At 46.3% G+C, this 16,019-nt stretch overlaps 1 protein-coding gene across 4 annotated transcripts in view; it reads right to left on the reverse strand.

Moving 5' to 3' along the window:
• LOC115113552 (protein MTSS 2-like) overlaps nt 1-15,531 on the reverse strand; it is a 74,717-nt gene extending 59,186 nt beyond the window's left edge. For 2 of the 4 annotated variants that reach the window (XM_065013015.1, XM_065013014.1), the window contains exon 1: nt 14,996-15,531. In XM_065013015.1, coding sequence (XP_064869087.1) covers nt 14,996-15,064 — 69 coding nt within the window. In that variant the 5' untranslated portion in view covers nt 15,065-15,531. The remainder of the gene's footprint in view (nt 1-14,995) is intronic. The other 2 variants (XM_065013017.1, XM_065013016.1) reach the window with 2 other exon arrangements.
• Nucleotides 15,532-16,019: the final 488 nt, after the last annotated feature.

Here is a 16,019-nt window from a genome sequence, read left to right on the forward strand (position 1 = left end):
TGAACAGGCAGGAAGACAAAAATGTCTGCTATGTTCCCTGGTCTGAGTCATCACTGTCTGTGATTGGGCGACACATCCTCTGTTTCCACCAGCCCCTGGCACCGGCAGATATCAAAGGAAGCAATGAATGGCAACGCAAATCAAACACTAGATTTGTACCCCAAAATGACTGTGTCAAGTTCTCTTCTTCTTTTGCCCCCTATATAGGTGTCCTTTCTCTTTCCCCATTATCACAAGCAAATGATCCACAAGGTAAATAGTAGTAATTGCAGTGGAGGCTACTGAAGGATGGCTCATAATAACACCTGGAACATGGAAACCATGTGTACGATGTATTTGATACCATTCCAGAGAGGGCGAGAGGGGATAAGAACCAAGGAGATCGTGGGAGGAAAAGACAAAAAAGAGACTGGAGAAAAAGGGGGATACGGTGGAAAGGGAATGGGAGAGAGAGAGACGGGAAAGAGAGAGGAGCAAGGATGCAAGGACCCAACCGGAGCGGAGGAGCAGGGATGTCACGGGGGCGTCTCGCCCTTTGATCTGACGTCTCATTCCTGGTGTTTGATGTCCGTTAATTTGGTCTGAAATCAGAGCAGCATTTCCCTGCGGTCCCCCGTCTGTTTGAAGTGCTCTAATCTTGCAATGTTGCAAGCCTGACGTCTATCAGGAGAGGCCTTGGGAGATAAATGGGAGACACGGAGTGGGCGACGCCTCCTCTCCATTGCAACCACACCAGCCCATCCCTCATTAACATATTGGGGAATTCTAATCAAATAGAGGGGATCCTGGCAATGCCCGATTGTGTAACGATTGTTTATTAGGTTCATTGTAGGCCTGGGGATATTTTATTTCCCATCCTCCTCACTCACTCCTACTCGACTTGCAACATGACCCACAAACAATGGGATAAGTACCGCTCTCAATCCATCCATCCGCCTGGATGGTTCCCAGGTAAAGGGAGCAGGCTATTTTCCCTTTAGCTTAACCAAGCGGAACAACAGAGCCATTAAAGGTGCATTATCAGAAAAAATAAAACAACCCAGAGGCAGACTGATAATGCAGAGTAAGGACTAAAAAAAGTAAGGAATATCATTTTTCTTCTAGGCAAGTCAGTTAAGAACAAATTCTTATTTACAATGACGGCCTACCCCTGCCAAACCCTCACCTAACCCGGACGACGCTGGGCCAATTGTGCACTGCCCTACGGGACTCGCGATCACAGCTGGTTGTGATACAGCCCGGGATTGAACCTGGGTCTGTAGTGACGCCTCTAGCACTGCAGTGCCTTAGACCGCTGTGCCACTCAGGATCCACATTGCATGACATTACAGCATTGACCCGGAGCTCCCCTGATGACAATGGCTTTCGACCTTCGTCTCTCGAGCCCGTACGGGAGTTGTAGCGATGAGACAAGATAGTAACTACTAACAATTGGATAATATGAATTTGGGGAGAAAAGGGGAGGGAAAAAAATACAAAATAAATAATAATAATAATAATAATAATCTAGAGCTGGAAGTCTGGAGCGGTGTTCTCCTCAAAGGCCACTCAGCTACTGATAACATGCTATTGCATCACCGCTTCCTCTTCTGCACGTAAAGACATCCTCACAGTAGTGACAGCACACAGAAAACTCCACATGACCGCCCCTGCATGTCTAGGGGTAGTCATGCCTGACTACCCCTAGCAGCGCATCATCTTTCTCTTCCACCAGCTCTCGCTAACCCCTCGAAAAGGTTAAAGGTTATCGGTTACATGATGGGCTAGCTAGACTCTGTGGAACACTCCAGTGAGTTGACAGTCCATTGGCCAATATCTGTGCTCAGTGGACTAGAATTCTGTTCTGGTGTTTAGCGAACCAAACATGTTTACTTGATTGAATGAAAAGCTCACAGCTTCATCACTTTGTTCCTTTGTTCTCTGGAGGATGACATGAACCACAGATTCAAGAGTGGATTAGCCCAATTTCAGCTCTTTAAAAATTGGGCCAATTCAGACTTTTAACGAGAAATAAAACATCCACACAATAGAGGATAATTTCACAGTTCTTTACGCTAAAAGTATAGCTCCCATTTTGGATGTGCTGCAACGAATACTGTATACATTCCCCTCTACAGCAACTGTATGAGACAAGGAACCAATGGTGGGCCCCTAGCTTATTAAGAAGCCCCTTCACAGGCTGTCAGAACAAGGACAGGGCACAGACAGGCAAGGGCAAAGGGTTAATAGATGCATACGCCTAAGCTTAATTAAGTAAGTAATCGGAAGCAGAGCTACACGTACAAAAGTGAGTACCCACAAAGTCTACTACATCGTGTTGCATAATCTCCAGATCAGGGGAGCTCCTGCTACTTAGATCCAGGAAAGTAGACTCCTCCAAGGGCTTTAGTGTATCAGTGTTCAGCTGGAGTGCTGCTACGCAGGCAATGCGCATGACATACGTTTGATTGAACGGAAATGTTCAGTCAAACTTGGTGGCACCTTAACTGGGGAGGACGGGCTCGTGGTACCAGCTGGAGCAGAATCAGTGGAACGGAATCAAACAAATCAAACACTTGGGTTCCATGTGTTTGATTCCATTAGCTCCTTTCCAGACATTATTATGAGTCATCCTCCCCTCAGTAGCCTGAGTGTTATGTCTAGTTTCAGGACTAAATATAACGTCTCCCCTACTGATATGAACAGAAAACACTGGATTGGAGCAAGTTCTCAGTAACTTTAACATTACCGGAGGATAGATACTGTACAGAATCACCTGTGAGCTGTTCTTATGGGACTCATGTTAGATCCTCACCCACTGGACACTGACTGACACCGGGCGTCCATGGACATTGAAACCTAGTTGAACTTTAGTCAGTCCGCCCTGACCAAACGGACCAAATCTGAACCAGTCATAAATGTCTGTGTTTCACAAGTTTGGAGAGTACAGTACAGTGGAAAACAGTACAGTACAGTTCAGTATAGTAGAGCACACTAAGGTAGAGTACAGTATAATGTACTCTATTGTACTGAACATATCTACTTTACTGTACAGAACTCTACTGTGCTGTGCTCTACTGTGATGTCTATGTTTCACAATTTTGGACGTCTATGATAGTTTCAGATTTGGTCTGGTCCGGACCAACCAAATGTGGTCTTGTTTGGGGGCAGAGTTCATTACAATAATAGCTAGTGTGTAGAATAATATCCAAATATGCAAAAGAAGGATATTGCATATTTCTACCTTTCCATACCTATTCAGGATACATCACCATGAAGCAAATGCTTTTCATATCCATAATTATGCATTTGTGTTTAGTACACATCAGGGACCCATGATGTATTTGCGCTACAGTAATTATGTTGCTGGATGTAATTCCACTTCACCTACTGTAGTTCAGTAACTCAAGGGGTTAGGTCATAGCTGACTGTAGTTCAGTAACTCAAGGGGTTAGGTCATAGCTGACTGTAGTTCAATAACTCAAGGGGTTAGGTCATAGCTGACTGTAGTTCAGTAACTCAAGGGGTTAGGTCATAGCTGACTGTAGTTCAGTAACTCAAGGGGTTAGGTCATAGCTGACTGTAGTTCAGTAACTCAAGGGGTTAGGTCATAGCTGACTGTAGTTCAATAACTGTCATTTCATGTCATAGCTGACTGTAGTTCAATAACTCAAGGGGTTAGGTCATAGCTGACTGTAGTTCAGTAACTCAAGGGGTTAGGTCATAGCTGACTGTAGTTCAGTAACTCAAGGGGTTAGGTCATAGCTGACTGTAGTTCAATAACTGTCATTTCATGTCATAGCTGACACCTCATTTTTCTGCAGCCATCTTTGAATCTTAATCTTTGAAAATGTAAAAGGTCAATGCAAACTTTTTTTTTATTATCTCAATATCAAATAACTTCTGGATAACAATTAAGTACCTTACTGTGATTGTTTACAACAAAAACTGTTAAAAAAAATTAAAAAAAATCTTAACAAAGACCAATTTCTCAAACAAGAATGTAGCTAGGACTGTCTGGGAGTGGGGAGGGCAAAACTGAAAACTAGCTGTTATTGGCAGAGGTTTAGAACAATATTTCTTATTGGTCAATTAACAAATGTGCCACCTGGTGATGTCACCAGGTAGGCTAAAACTCCATCCCACCAAAACAGAACATTACAGGCACTCTTTTCAAACAGCTCTTACATTAAAAGGGCATTATCATAATTTTCACAATATTTTTGAAACCTCAGTGTGGAATTATATATCGATATAGTTTTTGGAAAACGTGGTTGCATAAACTAAAGGTGACCTTTGCTTCTGCACATTTCTTCCAGTAAATATGTTTTTGTGAAATGTTCTGTGTAAATTGTTCAAAGTAGTCCTTGTACATAGAGTGGTATGGTCTGTTAAACTTTGAAAAATCTGTGGTTTTTGTTTGGCATACAATTTAAAGTGAAAATTCTGAGTTAAAGCAAAATTCCGTTACTGTGGAATTGCCAAAATATGTGACTTGTTTCAGGAAAATAGGCGTATGTCGCGCGTCACTACTTCACAGGAGAGCCGTTTGACCGTAGCTAGCCACATATCTTAACAAAAAAAGACTCCACTATGCAAGTAACCATTTCAATAGAATGTTTATGATGTCACTACGACAACTCTTAATAGACGTAGCTGGTAAATTCGCAGAATAACTGACAAATTTACAAACGCTCAACACCCGTTGAATATGGCCGATGTCAGTAAATGTTGCCAAAAAAGCGTAATTAAATTGTTGCTAGCAGCACAGTTGCAGTCACCAACGCTCTGGATAACCAGCTCTGCTAGGGAGAGTAAAAATGGTTAGTAAGCTGTTCTCTCATTTGTGTCTGGAAGTAGCTAGCAAGCTAGCAAACGTTAGCCAGTTAGCTTGGGTGCTTGACTGCTGTTGTTAGGACAGAACGCTCAGATCAACACTACTCCTCGGCCAGAGCGTCCAGTGTGCGCTCGGAATGCTCCGAGAGCAAAACGCTCTGAATTTACAAAACGGACAATCTGACAAAACTCTTGAGTTTAAGGGCAGGGCTATAGCTTAGCAGGTTGTGAACGATGCTGAATGAGTGTAGACAAAGAAGGGCTCTCCAGTAGGTGTACCAAACTATTCAAAGACCATTTTCTCAAAAGTGAGGTTACAAGTTTAGCTTTCAAAGTAGAATTCCTTTCCCATTGATCCTCAACTATAGTGTACAATATACCATTTTCTAGCTCGGAGTCTACTTTTATCCAATGTAAAAAACAACTTCAAATTTTGCTGCACAAGACCGAATCGAGCTGGTCGGTCACAAATAACCTCTGGATCCAGCCTTCGCCATCCCCTGAACTGTACATGAATACTACCAAATCTGTTTCCACCGTTGCTGCTCCACACCAACTAAGCAGACTGCTGGGTTCTCTCCAGATTCACATTATCCGAGGATAGATACACAAATATACACCTTAGGTTACTTTTACATCATGTTGGCAAATCATTGCTCTCAAATGACATTAGGATACAGGCAGCAAGTTGAAAGACTGCGTTGCATAATTTATGAGGAAGAGGATCTTACTAATCTAAACATCGTAATAAAAACAAAACTATCCTGCCCAGCCTTTCTGCCCAACCTTTCTGCCATGGGACAAGGTTAATCATAGACTCTGTTGATGTCTTGAGCATTTTAAAATATGTGAAAACATTTGCTACATTTTCCTGAACTTGACCTTATCTGTTTGTGATGTCTGGGGAAGTGTAAGACCCAATGCTCCCACTCATTTCTAGTTCATAGAGGGGGAGTTAAGGTACCCAGAGGGATGGAGGGATGGCCGGTGGAGGTTGATGCCTATAGGGGTCTGACTGGCTGGGGCCTGGGCTGTTCAATGTGTCTAGGTCGTGTCAAGCCCCTTCCAAGCTCTTGATAAAAATAGCAGGTTTGGTTCAATCTCATATCCCCAGCCACGCAGTACATCTCACTCACTGGTGTGAATGAATGATGGAGGGGGGGGGGAATTCATCTCCCTCTTCACCATTTTACCACAGCAGCCTGAAGCCTTGCAGAAATGAATCATGGAAATCACTTAATACGAGAGGCACAGCTTCTTCCTCCATGTCCGTCTCTCTCAATATATCAGCCGGTCTCTCTCACTTTGTGCCTTTTCATTCTCTCTCAATCTGTCTCATATGCTCTCTCAATCTTTCTTACCATCATCTCCCTTATTTGTTCTAGTCATCCATCTCGCTCTCCATCCCCGGTCTAGTTGTCCCAGGTCTCCACAGTTGTATTTGTGTCGTGGCTGTGGTCGCACCACTCAGCCTAATTGAGATGGGACTCCTCACTGGAGGTTCTCTGTGTGACTGACTGCCACCACTCTGAGGTACTGTATATAGTGGCATTAAAATACATGGCAGGTCTGTGATTGAAAAGCAGGTAGCATTTTGTAGCACTCTCATTGGTGGGGATGCTCGCCGATGGCTGTCCATCATGCTGAGACAGTGAGGAATGCAGATGTGTCTGAGGTTGGGGTGTCCTTGAGGACATGGGTAAGCATCATCCTCCTTTTTGCCTGGACCCAAACCAAACATTGTCAGTAAGCCCCATAGTAAAATCTAGGTGTCTAGTGAATGGAAAACCATAGTAAATACTTCTGCATGAGAGGACAGAGGACAGTGGACTTTGTTCCTCCAGTAGCTTGATCTTTTTTTTACGCTCAAAAAAATATTGATTTGACACTATTTCGTTCCCCCGTTCATGATTATCAACGCGCTGAGTGGCTTTACAGTCAAGAAATGACTGTGATGAGATGAGTTTGACAGGCCCGACAAAGCCTGCACTGAGAACACCTGGCACTGTCCCAATATGATTTCTCAATCTGAAACCAGTCGATTCGTCTCTAACGAGCCAAACGAGAGACAAGAGAACAGGTGCTCATTTAGAGAGCCAGGGCCCTGCACGTTGTCGTGGCATCAATGGCCCCTACGAAAGGGACGAATGTTTTGGGGGAGCACGGACACACAGTCACAAGGATGGACGAGGATGGATGTCCTCTCTGGTCCTCTGCCTCTCGGCCCAAAGGCAGTGTCCGGAAATGGGTCACATGTGCAGCTGTTAACAAGCCCTCTGAGCAATGCTGTGGGATCTCCCCAGGTTAGCCAGACAACACACACACACACACACATATTGTGCCTGTAAGTCAAAGGAAGAAACTGTCAAGACTATGCATGTCTTTTGGAAAGCACAAGCTTTGTGGTTCATCCCACATTCATCTGTTTGTTTAAGGATCCAACCATTTTTTTTTTTTTTTTTTTACCTAAAATGACATACCCAAAGCATATTCTTGATACCATTTGAAAATAAACACTGACGTTTGTAGAAATGTGAAATTAATACATTAGATCTGGTAAAAGACAATACAACAAAACATGCGTTTATTTAATTTTTTGTACCATCATCTTTGAAATGCAAGAGAAAGGCCATAATGCATTATTCCAGCACATGCGCAGGAGTGAATGTAACATTGTGTGTTCTCATAAATTCTTGATAATCGTATAGTTGACCATCATTGTTCAATAATTGTTTAATCCAAATAATGTTGTTGTTATCGTCGGACTGCCAGATGGTGAAACGTGATTCATCACTTCAGAGAAAGCAGTGGAGAACTTCCGCACTCAACAACCCGGTCGCATTCCGCTTCGCTCCACAGGTAGTATCACATTTTCATTTCATTTCATTACAGTACAACGGTTTGATTTGTTTGATCGTAGCTAGCTACATAGCTAGCTACATAGCCGTCTTTGTATCAAAGATAATTGTGTAGTCTAGAGCGATTTTCTAGGTTAGCTAGCCAGCTATTGTCGTTCTTTTAACGCAACGTAACGTAATCAACACTGCTAGCTAGCCAGCTAGCCCCCGAATAGCAGCACTGTAGAAACTATCACACTCAACGGAACGACTTGATTAGCGTAGTGTCAACAACGCAGCCACTGCCAGCTAGCCTACAAAGTCAACAACACAGCCACTGCCAGCTAGCCTACTTCAGCAGTACTGTATCATTTTAATCATTTTAGTCAATAAGATTCTTGCTACGTAAGCAACTTTCTGAACATTCGGGACGTGTAGTCCACTTGTCATTCCAATCTCCTTTGCATTAGCGTAGCCTCTTCTGTAGCCTGTCAACTATGTGTCTGTCTATCCCTGTTCTCTCCTCTCTGCACAGACCATACAAACGCTCCACACCGCGTGGCCGCGGCCACCCTAATCTGTTGGTCCCAGCGCGCACGACCCACGTGGAGTTCCAGGTCTCCAGTAGCCTCTGGAACTGCCGATCTGCGGCCAACAAGGCAGAGTTCATCTCAGCCTATGCCTCCCTCCAGTCCCTCGACTTCTTGGCACTGACGGAAACATGGATCACCACAGATAACACTGCTACTCCTACTGCTCTCTCTTCGTCCGCCCACGTGTTCTCGCACACCCCGAGAGCTTCTGGTCAGCGGGGTGGTGGCACCGGGATCCTCATCTCTCCCAAGTGGTCATTCTCTCTTTCTCCCCTTACCCATCTGTCTATCGCCTCCTTTGAATTCCATGCTGTCACAGTTACCAGCCCTTTCAAGCTTAACATCCTTATTATTTATCGCCCTCCAGGTTCCCTCGGAGAGTTCATCAATGAGCTTGATGCCTTGATAAGCTCCTTTCCTGAGGACGGCTCACCTCTCACAGTTCTGGGCGACTTCAACCTCCCCACGTCTACCTTTGACTCATTCCTCTCTGCCTCCTTCTTTCCACTCCTCTCCTCTTTTGACCTCACCCTCTCACCTTCCCCCTACTCACAAGGCAGGCAATACGCTCGACCTCATCTTTACTAGATGCTGTTCTTCCACTAACCTCATTGCAACTCCTCCAAGTCTCCGACCACTACCTTGTATCCTTTTCCCTCTCGCTCTCATCCAACACTTCCCACACTGCCCCTACTGGATGGTATCGCGCCGTCCCAACCTTCGCTCTCTCCCCCGCTACTCTCTCCTCTTCCATCCTATCATCTCTTCCCTCTGCTCAAACCTTCTCCAACCTATCTCCTGATTCTGCCTCCTCAACCCTCCTCTCCTCCCTTTCTGCATCCTTTGACTCTCTATGTCCCCTATCCTCCAGGCCGGCTCGGTCCTCCCCTCCCGCTCCGTGGCTCGACGCCTCATTGCGAGCTCACAGAACAGGGCTCCGGGCAGCCGAGCGGAAATGGAGGAAAACTCGCCTCCCTGCGGACCTGGCATCCTTTCACTCCCTCCTCTCTACATTTTCCTCTTCTGTCTCTGCTGCTAAAGCCACTTTCTACCACTCTAAATTCCAAGCATCTGCCTCTAACCCTAGGAAGCTCTTTGCCACCTTCTCCTCCCTCCTGAATCCTCCTCCCCCTCCCTCCTCCCTCTCTGCAGATGACTTCGTCAACCATTTTGAAAAGAAGGTCGACGACATCCGATCCTCGTTTGCTAAGTCAAACGACACCGCTGGTTCTGCTCACACTGCCCTACCCTGTGCTCTGACCTCTTTCTCCCCTCTCTCTCCAGATGAAATCTCGCGTCTTGTGACGGCCGGCCGCCCAACAACCTGCCCGCTTGACCCTATCCCCTCCTCTCTTCTCCAGACCATTTCCGGAGACCTTCTCCCTACCTCACCTCGCTCATCAACTCATCCCTGACCGCTGGCTACGTCCCTTCCGTCTTCAAGAGAGCGAGAGTTGCACCCCTTCTGAAAAAACCTACACTCGATCCCTCCGATGTCAACAACTACAGACCAGTATCCCTTCTTTCTTTTCTCTCCAAAACTCTTGAATGTGCCGTCCTTGTCCAGCTCTCCCGCTATCTCTCTCAGAATGACCTTCTTGATCCAAATCAGTCAGGTTTCAAGACTAGTCATTCAACTGAGACTGCTCTTCTCTGTATCACGGAGGCGCTCCGCACTGCTAAAGCTAACTCTCTCTCCTCTGCTCTCATCCTTCTAGACCTATCGGCTGCCTTCGATACTGTGAACCATCAGATCCTCCTCTCCACCCTCTCCGAGTTGGGCATCTCCGGCGCGGCCCACGCTTGGATTGCGTCCTACCTGACAGGTCGCTCCTACCAGGTGGCGTGGCGAGAATCTGTCTCCTCACCACGTGCTCTCACCACTGGTGTCCCCCAGGGCTCTGTTCTAGGCCCTCTCCTATTCTCGCTATACACCAAGTCACTTGGCTCTGTCATAACCTCACATGGTCTCTCCTATCATTGCTATGCAGACGACACACAATTAATCTTCTCCTTTCCCCCTTCTGATGACCAGGTGGCGAATCGCATCTCTGCATGTCTGGCAGACATATCAGTGTGGATGACGGATCACCACCTCAAGCTGAACCTCGGCAAGACGGAGCTGCTCTTCCTCCCGGGGAAGGACTGCCCGTTCCATGATCTTGCCATCACGGTTGACAACTCCATTGTGTCCTCCTCCCAGAGCGCTAAGAACCTTGGCGTGATCCTGGACAACACCCTGTCGTTCTCAAATAACATCAAGGCGGCGGCCCGTTCCTGTAGGTTCATGCTCTACAACATCCGCAGAGTACGACCCTGCCTCACACAGGAAGCGGCGCAGGTCCTAATCCAGGCACTTGTCATCTCCCGTCTGGATTACTGCAACTCGCTGTTGGCTGGGCTCCCTGCCTGTGCCATTAAACCCCTACAACTCATCCAGAACGCCGCAGCCCGTCTGGTGTTCAACCTTCCCAAGTTCTCTCACGTCACCCCGCTCCTCCTCTCTCTCCACTGGCTTCCAGTTGAAGCTCGCATCCGCTACAAGACCATGGTGCTTGCCTACGGAGCTGTGAGGGGAACGGCACCTCAGTACCTCCAGGCTCTGATCAGGCCCTACACCCAAACAAGGGCACTGTGTTCATCCACCTCTGGCCTGCTCGCCTCCCTACCACTGAGGAAGTACAGTTCCCGCTCAGCCCAGTCAAAACTGTTCGCTGCTCTGGCCCCCCAATGGTGGAACAAACTCCCTCACGACGCCAGGACAGCGGAGTCAATCACCACCTTCCGGAGACACCTGAAACCCCACCTCTTTAAGGAATACCTAGGATAGGATAAAGTAATCCTTCTCACCCCCCCCCCTTAAAAGATTTAGATGCACTATTGTAAAGTGGCTGTTCCACTGGATGTCATAAGGTGAATGCACCAATTTGTAAGTCGCTCTGGATAAGAGCGTCTGCTAAATGACTTAAATGTAAATGTAAATGTATATTTTGGCCACTAGATGGCAGCAGTTTACCCGTATGTGCAAAGTTTTAGACTGATCCAATGAACCATTGCATATCTGTTCAAAATGTTGTATCAAGACTACCCAAATATGCCTGATTGGTTTATTAATACATGTTCATAACTGTGCAATCTCCTCAAAACAATAGCATGGTATTCTTTCACTGTAATAGTTACTGTAAATTGGACAGTGCAATTAGATTAACAAGAATGTAAGCTTTCTGCCCATACCAGATATGTCTATGTCCTGAGATTTTTTTCTTTGTTACTTACAACCTCATGCTAATCACATTAGCCTACGTTAGCTCAACCGTCCCACAGGCATAATCTACAATGAGTCCAGCTGGCAAACAGGCCACGTTATGGACTTCTACTGCCTCCTGACTTCACTCTAGTCCCAGGTACCCCCTGACTCTGTCTGTCTCTACTGGCACTGCACTGAGCGTGTGGTCAGCATACACCGGGCCAGCCTATAGAGAGACAAGCTGACCAAGAATGTGACCTCCTGGGCTTTCAAATCAAATCACCTCACATAGCCCGGAGGGATGTCGCCTACACTGCCAGACAGCCCACCCCCCAGCTTGTGTATGTAAGTCACACACATATATACCCGTCGGTGTCTCCTTAAAGGGGGATTACACCGCCCCCCCCCCCCCATACATTCTCTCTTACACATTATACCATACGGTGAGAACAGAGGGTGAGACGGGGGTCTCTTTCATGTCATTGTGGTTGTAATGTACATTCCTTTCAGTGAAACATCTGACTCTTGTACTGTATGCTAATTTCAGAGAGGCCTCCAGCCTCGCTCATCATGGCACTGTGCTGTATTGCACTGTACCATACAATTCAGAGGTGGGCTTACTACATATTTTCGACTGTCTCTTTAGTGCAGTTGTGTTGCCAGCTATTGTACTTACTGGGCATGTCTACTGCAGTGTGAACAAAGAGAAAGCCTGGTAGACAGCCAGTGATTCTAGGAGAGGAGACACATATGAGAAGTGACTGTGCATGCCCTATGGGGGTGTCAATCCCCCTGCAACAAAGGGACCGTGAGGGAGAGAGGGAGGGGGAAACATCTTCCAGTTGAAACACTTTACTCGGACATGGATCAATTGCATGGGTACGTAAACATGACCCATCACACATGACAAGGAATTGCATTCCTCAATGAGTTAAGTCTATAGTGCATCGTTCAACATATTTGCATTTCATTGCTCAGTGAAGAGATGTTTTGTCTTCATCCGTTATGGGGGCACATATCAGCTGGAGAGGATAATCATTGTGACAGCACTGAATTTACTGTTAACTACTGTGACAGCATCACTAAACACTGGTATGTCTAGTGCAAATAACATCTTAAGCATAGCCAGCCATAAAGACACAAATAGCTGAGGCCCTCCTCGCATGTCAATCTCTGTCCAACAACAGGGCATCTTAGGGTCTCCATTCGTGTGTGTGTGTGTTTTCCTCTCTTCTGCCACCAACAATAGCAGTCCTTTGAGAGGTGGGTCATTAGTGACAACATGAGGTTGTCATGAGGTTGTCTGGGGTTACATGAGAACACAGCAGTCAGCCAATGGCTTAGATCTTACCATGTGGCATCTCACTCTGCTGTGGGGACACCCACTGAAGACTATTGGAGCGGCAGGTAGCCTAGTGGTTAGAGCATTGGGCCAGTAACCGAAAGGTTGCTGGATCAAATCCCCGAGCTGACAAGGTCAAAATATTTCATTCTGCCCCTGAACAAGGCAGTTAACAAATTCTTACCGGTTAACAGTGTGTTAACTGACTTGTCTGGTTAAATAAAAAAATAAAAAACATTTTAAGACTACTGCAATGGCCAACCTGAGACTCCAAGTGACCAAAGGAGGATGGATGCTGCTGAAGTTACTGTTTGACCCATATTTTATTATCCTCCATCATGGAGTAAGAGATCAGATGAAGACCATGGGAAATGTGTCTTAAATAATTCATGAGATGAGTGTGTCCAGGAGAGAGAGAGAGAGAGAGAGAGAGAGAGAGAGAGCGAGAGAGAGAGAGAGAGAGAGAGAGAGAGAGAAATGGGGGATGTGGGGGAGAGAAAGAGCGAGAGAGATGCAACCATGAGAGTGGGGGGCGGGGGTGTCACGGATTCTTAGTTTAGGATGTTGTTAATCCGAGGTTGCCGTTTGACGTGTCCCCAGCTCCTTCAAAACCCTGTGATGTTCACACAGATAGATGGTCCGTGCAGGAATAATAACCATGCAGAACACCAGCTTTACTTCAATCTTATTCACATGAGACTGGGACTCGGATGACGTAGAAATCCCTGGACGTAGCTTCAAACCCATGATTTCTCACACAGTGGAAAGAAAGGCTCAGATGATGAGATGGCAACAACGGTAGTCATGTTACTGGTCCCAAGTCAGCGCTACGATTTCCTGTTCAAAGAGTAATACTGTCCACATACTAAGTACGCCAAATAATCTGTTGGTTAGTCACAGTGGGTGTAGCTAGGAGTCTGGCTCGCAGTGAAGCCAGTAGACTACCCAGAGAAGAAGGCCAGACCATACAGCAGGCTATGCCTACACCATGAGCCATTCAGACAGACACAGTGGTGTGCACTGCTGGACGCATGATGACTGTCGAGGTTCTCATGCTTGGCTCACACGGTCTCTTTAAAAATCAGCTTGGCAGAAAATCAATGGTGCTGCTTTCTACAAGAGGCAGAACATCGGCTATCTTTCTCACACAGCCTATAACAGCTGTTTTTCATCTACAGCACGGAGGGGGGGGGATCATGGGGCATGTGAAAATCGCATGGTTAAATCTGACAGTTTAACATACATTTATTTTGTGTTAATAAAAGCTGAATACATCCACATTTTTTCAGTCATAAATTATCCATATGGTTATAATCCATATAGTGTTTCGAATGCACATGCTTACCCTAAAACACACACACACACACACACACACACACACACACACACACACACACACACATGCTTACCCTAACACACACACACACACACACACTTACCCTAACACACACACACTTACCCTAACACACACAAACACTCACACACACACACACGCTTACCCTAACACACACACACATGCTTACCCTAACACACACACACACACACACATGCTTACCCTAACACACACACACACACACACACACACACACACACACATGCTTACCCTAACACACACACACACACACATGCTTACCCTAACACACACACACACACATGCTTACCCTAACACACACACATGCTTACCCTAACACACACACACACATGCTTACCCTAACACACACACACATGCTTACCCTAACACACACACGCTTACCCTAACACACACACACATGCTTACCCTAACACACACACATGCTTACCCTAACACACATACATGGATTCATAGCCTACACGATGACTAGGTTTAACCTGATCTATGCAGAGTAAACCAACGCTCTGACACACACAAAGCACATGCAATGGTGATCGAGCAATTGGATTCAATTATAGTAGATGTCAAAGCAACATTTCCAAAGCAATGACGCGACAAATGCGCAAACCTTGCTGGGGGAAGTTACTATCAAGTAGGTGCTGGCTGGGTAGGTAGCCTATCGCCGCACTGTGACAGAATAACGGTTCCATGTCCTCGAGGGTGAAAACAAGCAGATCACAAATGCTGGCAGATCATCCCCTTTTGAAAATAATAGATACATGTTGCGAGCGATAATGATGCCCGACCTACCTTCATATCATTGACAATCGCCTGGAATAGTCCACCTAACGCCCCGCACTCCTTCTCCACCGTCTCCATGTTCACTAAATCCAGGGTTCACCAAATACGGACAGGGCACAAAACCCCACCAAATGTATTTCCACGGTAGAAATAGCGATGCGGAGCCTTCTTCTTCTCCTCTCTGCTTCTGTGCCCAGCGTGAAAGACAGGATGAGGAAGTTTGCTTAAATGAGAAAGGATACACAAATACCGTACAATTATTGTCGTCGACTGTCGGCTCGCTCCCCGTGTCCTTGGAACACCAAGTTAGTGATGATGAGAGAAAAGAGAGGTTGCTCTCTCTCCCGTCCCAGCTGCGGGTCTAGAGCCCGAGTTAGGAGGTAAAGCATGCAGAGGGCACCGCGATGGACACTCTCATCTTCGGGTAGCAAGGAAAAATCGAGTTGTGTTGATGCGCGTTTATAGCTCCGGAGTGATCTATCAAAATGTGAGACAGTAGGTTGGTGAGTAGACCTACCAGGGGAGCGCGAGGCTGCCCGTGATTGGAGCAGAGGCAGTGGGGCTGCGCTGCGGAGTGAGCAGAGCCGGTAATTCGATCTATGGGAATTGAAAGGGGCCGGACAACTCTCTTGTCACTTGGAGGTGGTGTTTGTGAGGGAGGGGTTATGCGTGCGGGGGAACGCGCGCGCGCGCACACACACAGACAGACCCCCTCCCCACTCACAGACCCACTATAACACACTAGCCAATCAAATATTTCAGTGCGATAGAAGAGAAACATCAAATAGATGTATCTACCAGCAAACAATGGCATGGGGGCGCATGCCTACCACAATGTCAATGAATGAGACACAGGGAATGGGCAAACATAATTTCTAATACAGAGGAGGGTTGACTGTGTGCATACTGTATGACCGGATAATGTTCTCTATCCAAGAACGGATGAGATGATTATAATATAGTTATGCAGTGGTATGAATATTAATTCAGATAGTACACTGTAGTCTAATTAATCACGGTCTAACGACCAGGT

This window comes from Oncorhynchus nerka, linkage group LG28 (genome assembly GCF_034236695.1).
Source record: "Oncorhynchus nerka isolate Pitt River linkage group LG28, Oner_Uvic_2.0, whole genome shotgun sequence".
In the NCBI taxonomy this organism is placed as follows: domain Eukaryota; kingdom Metazoa; phylum Chordata; class Actinopteri; order Salmoniformes; family Salmonidae; genus Oncorhynchus; species Oncorhynchus nerka.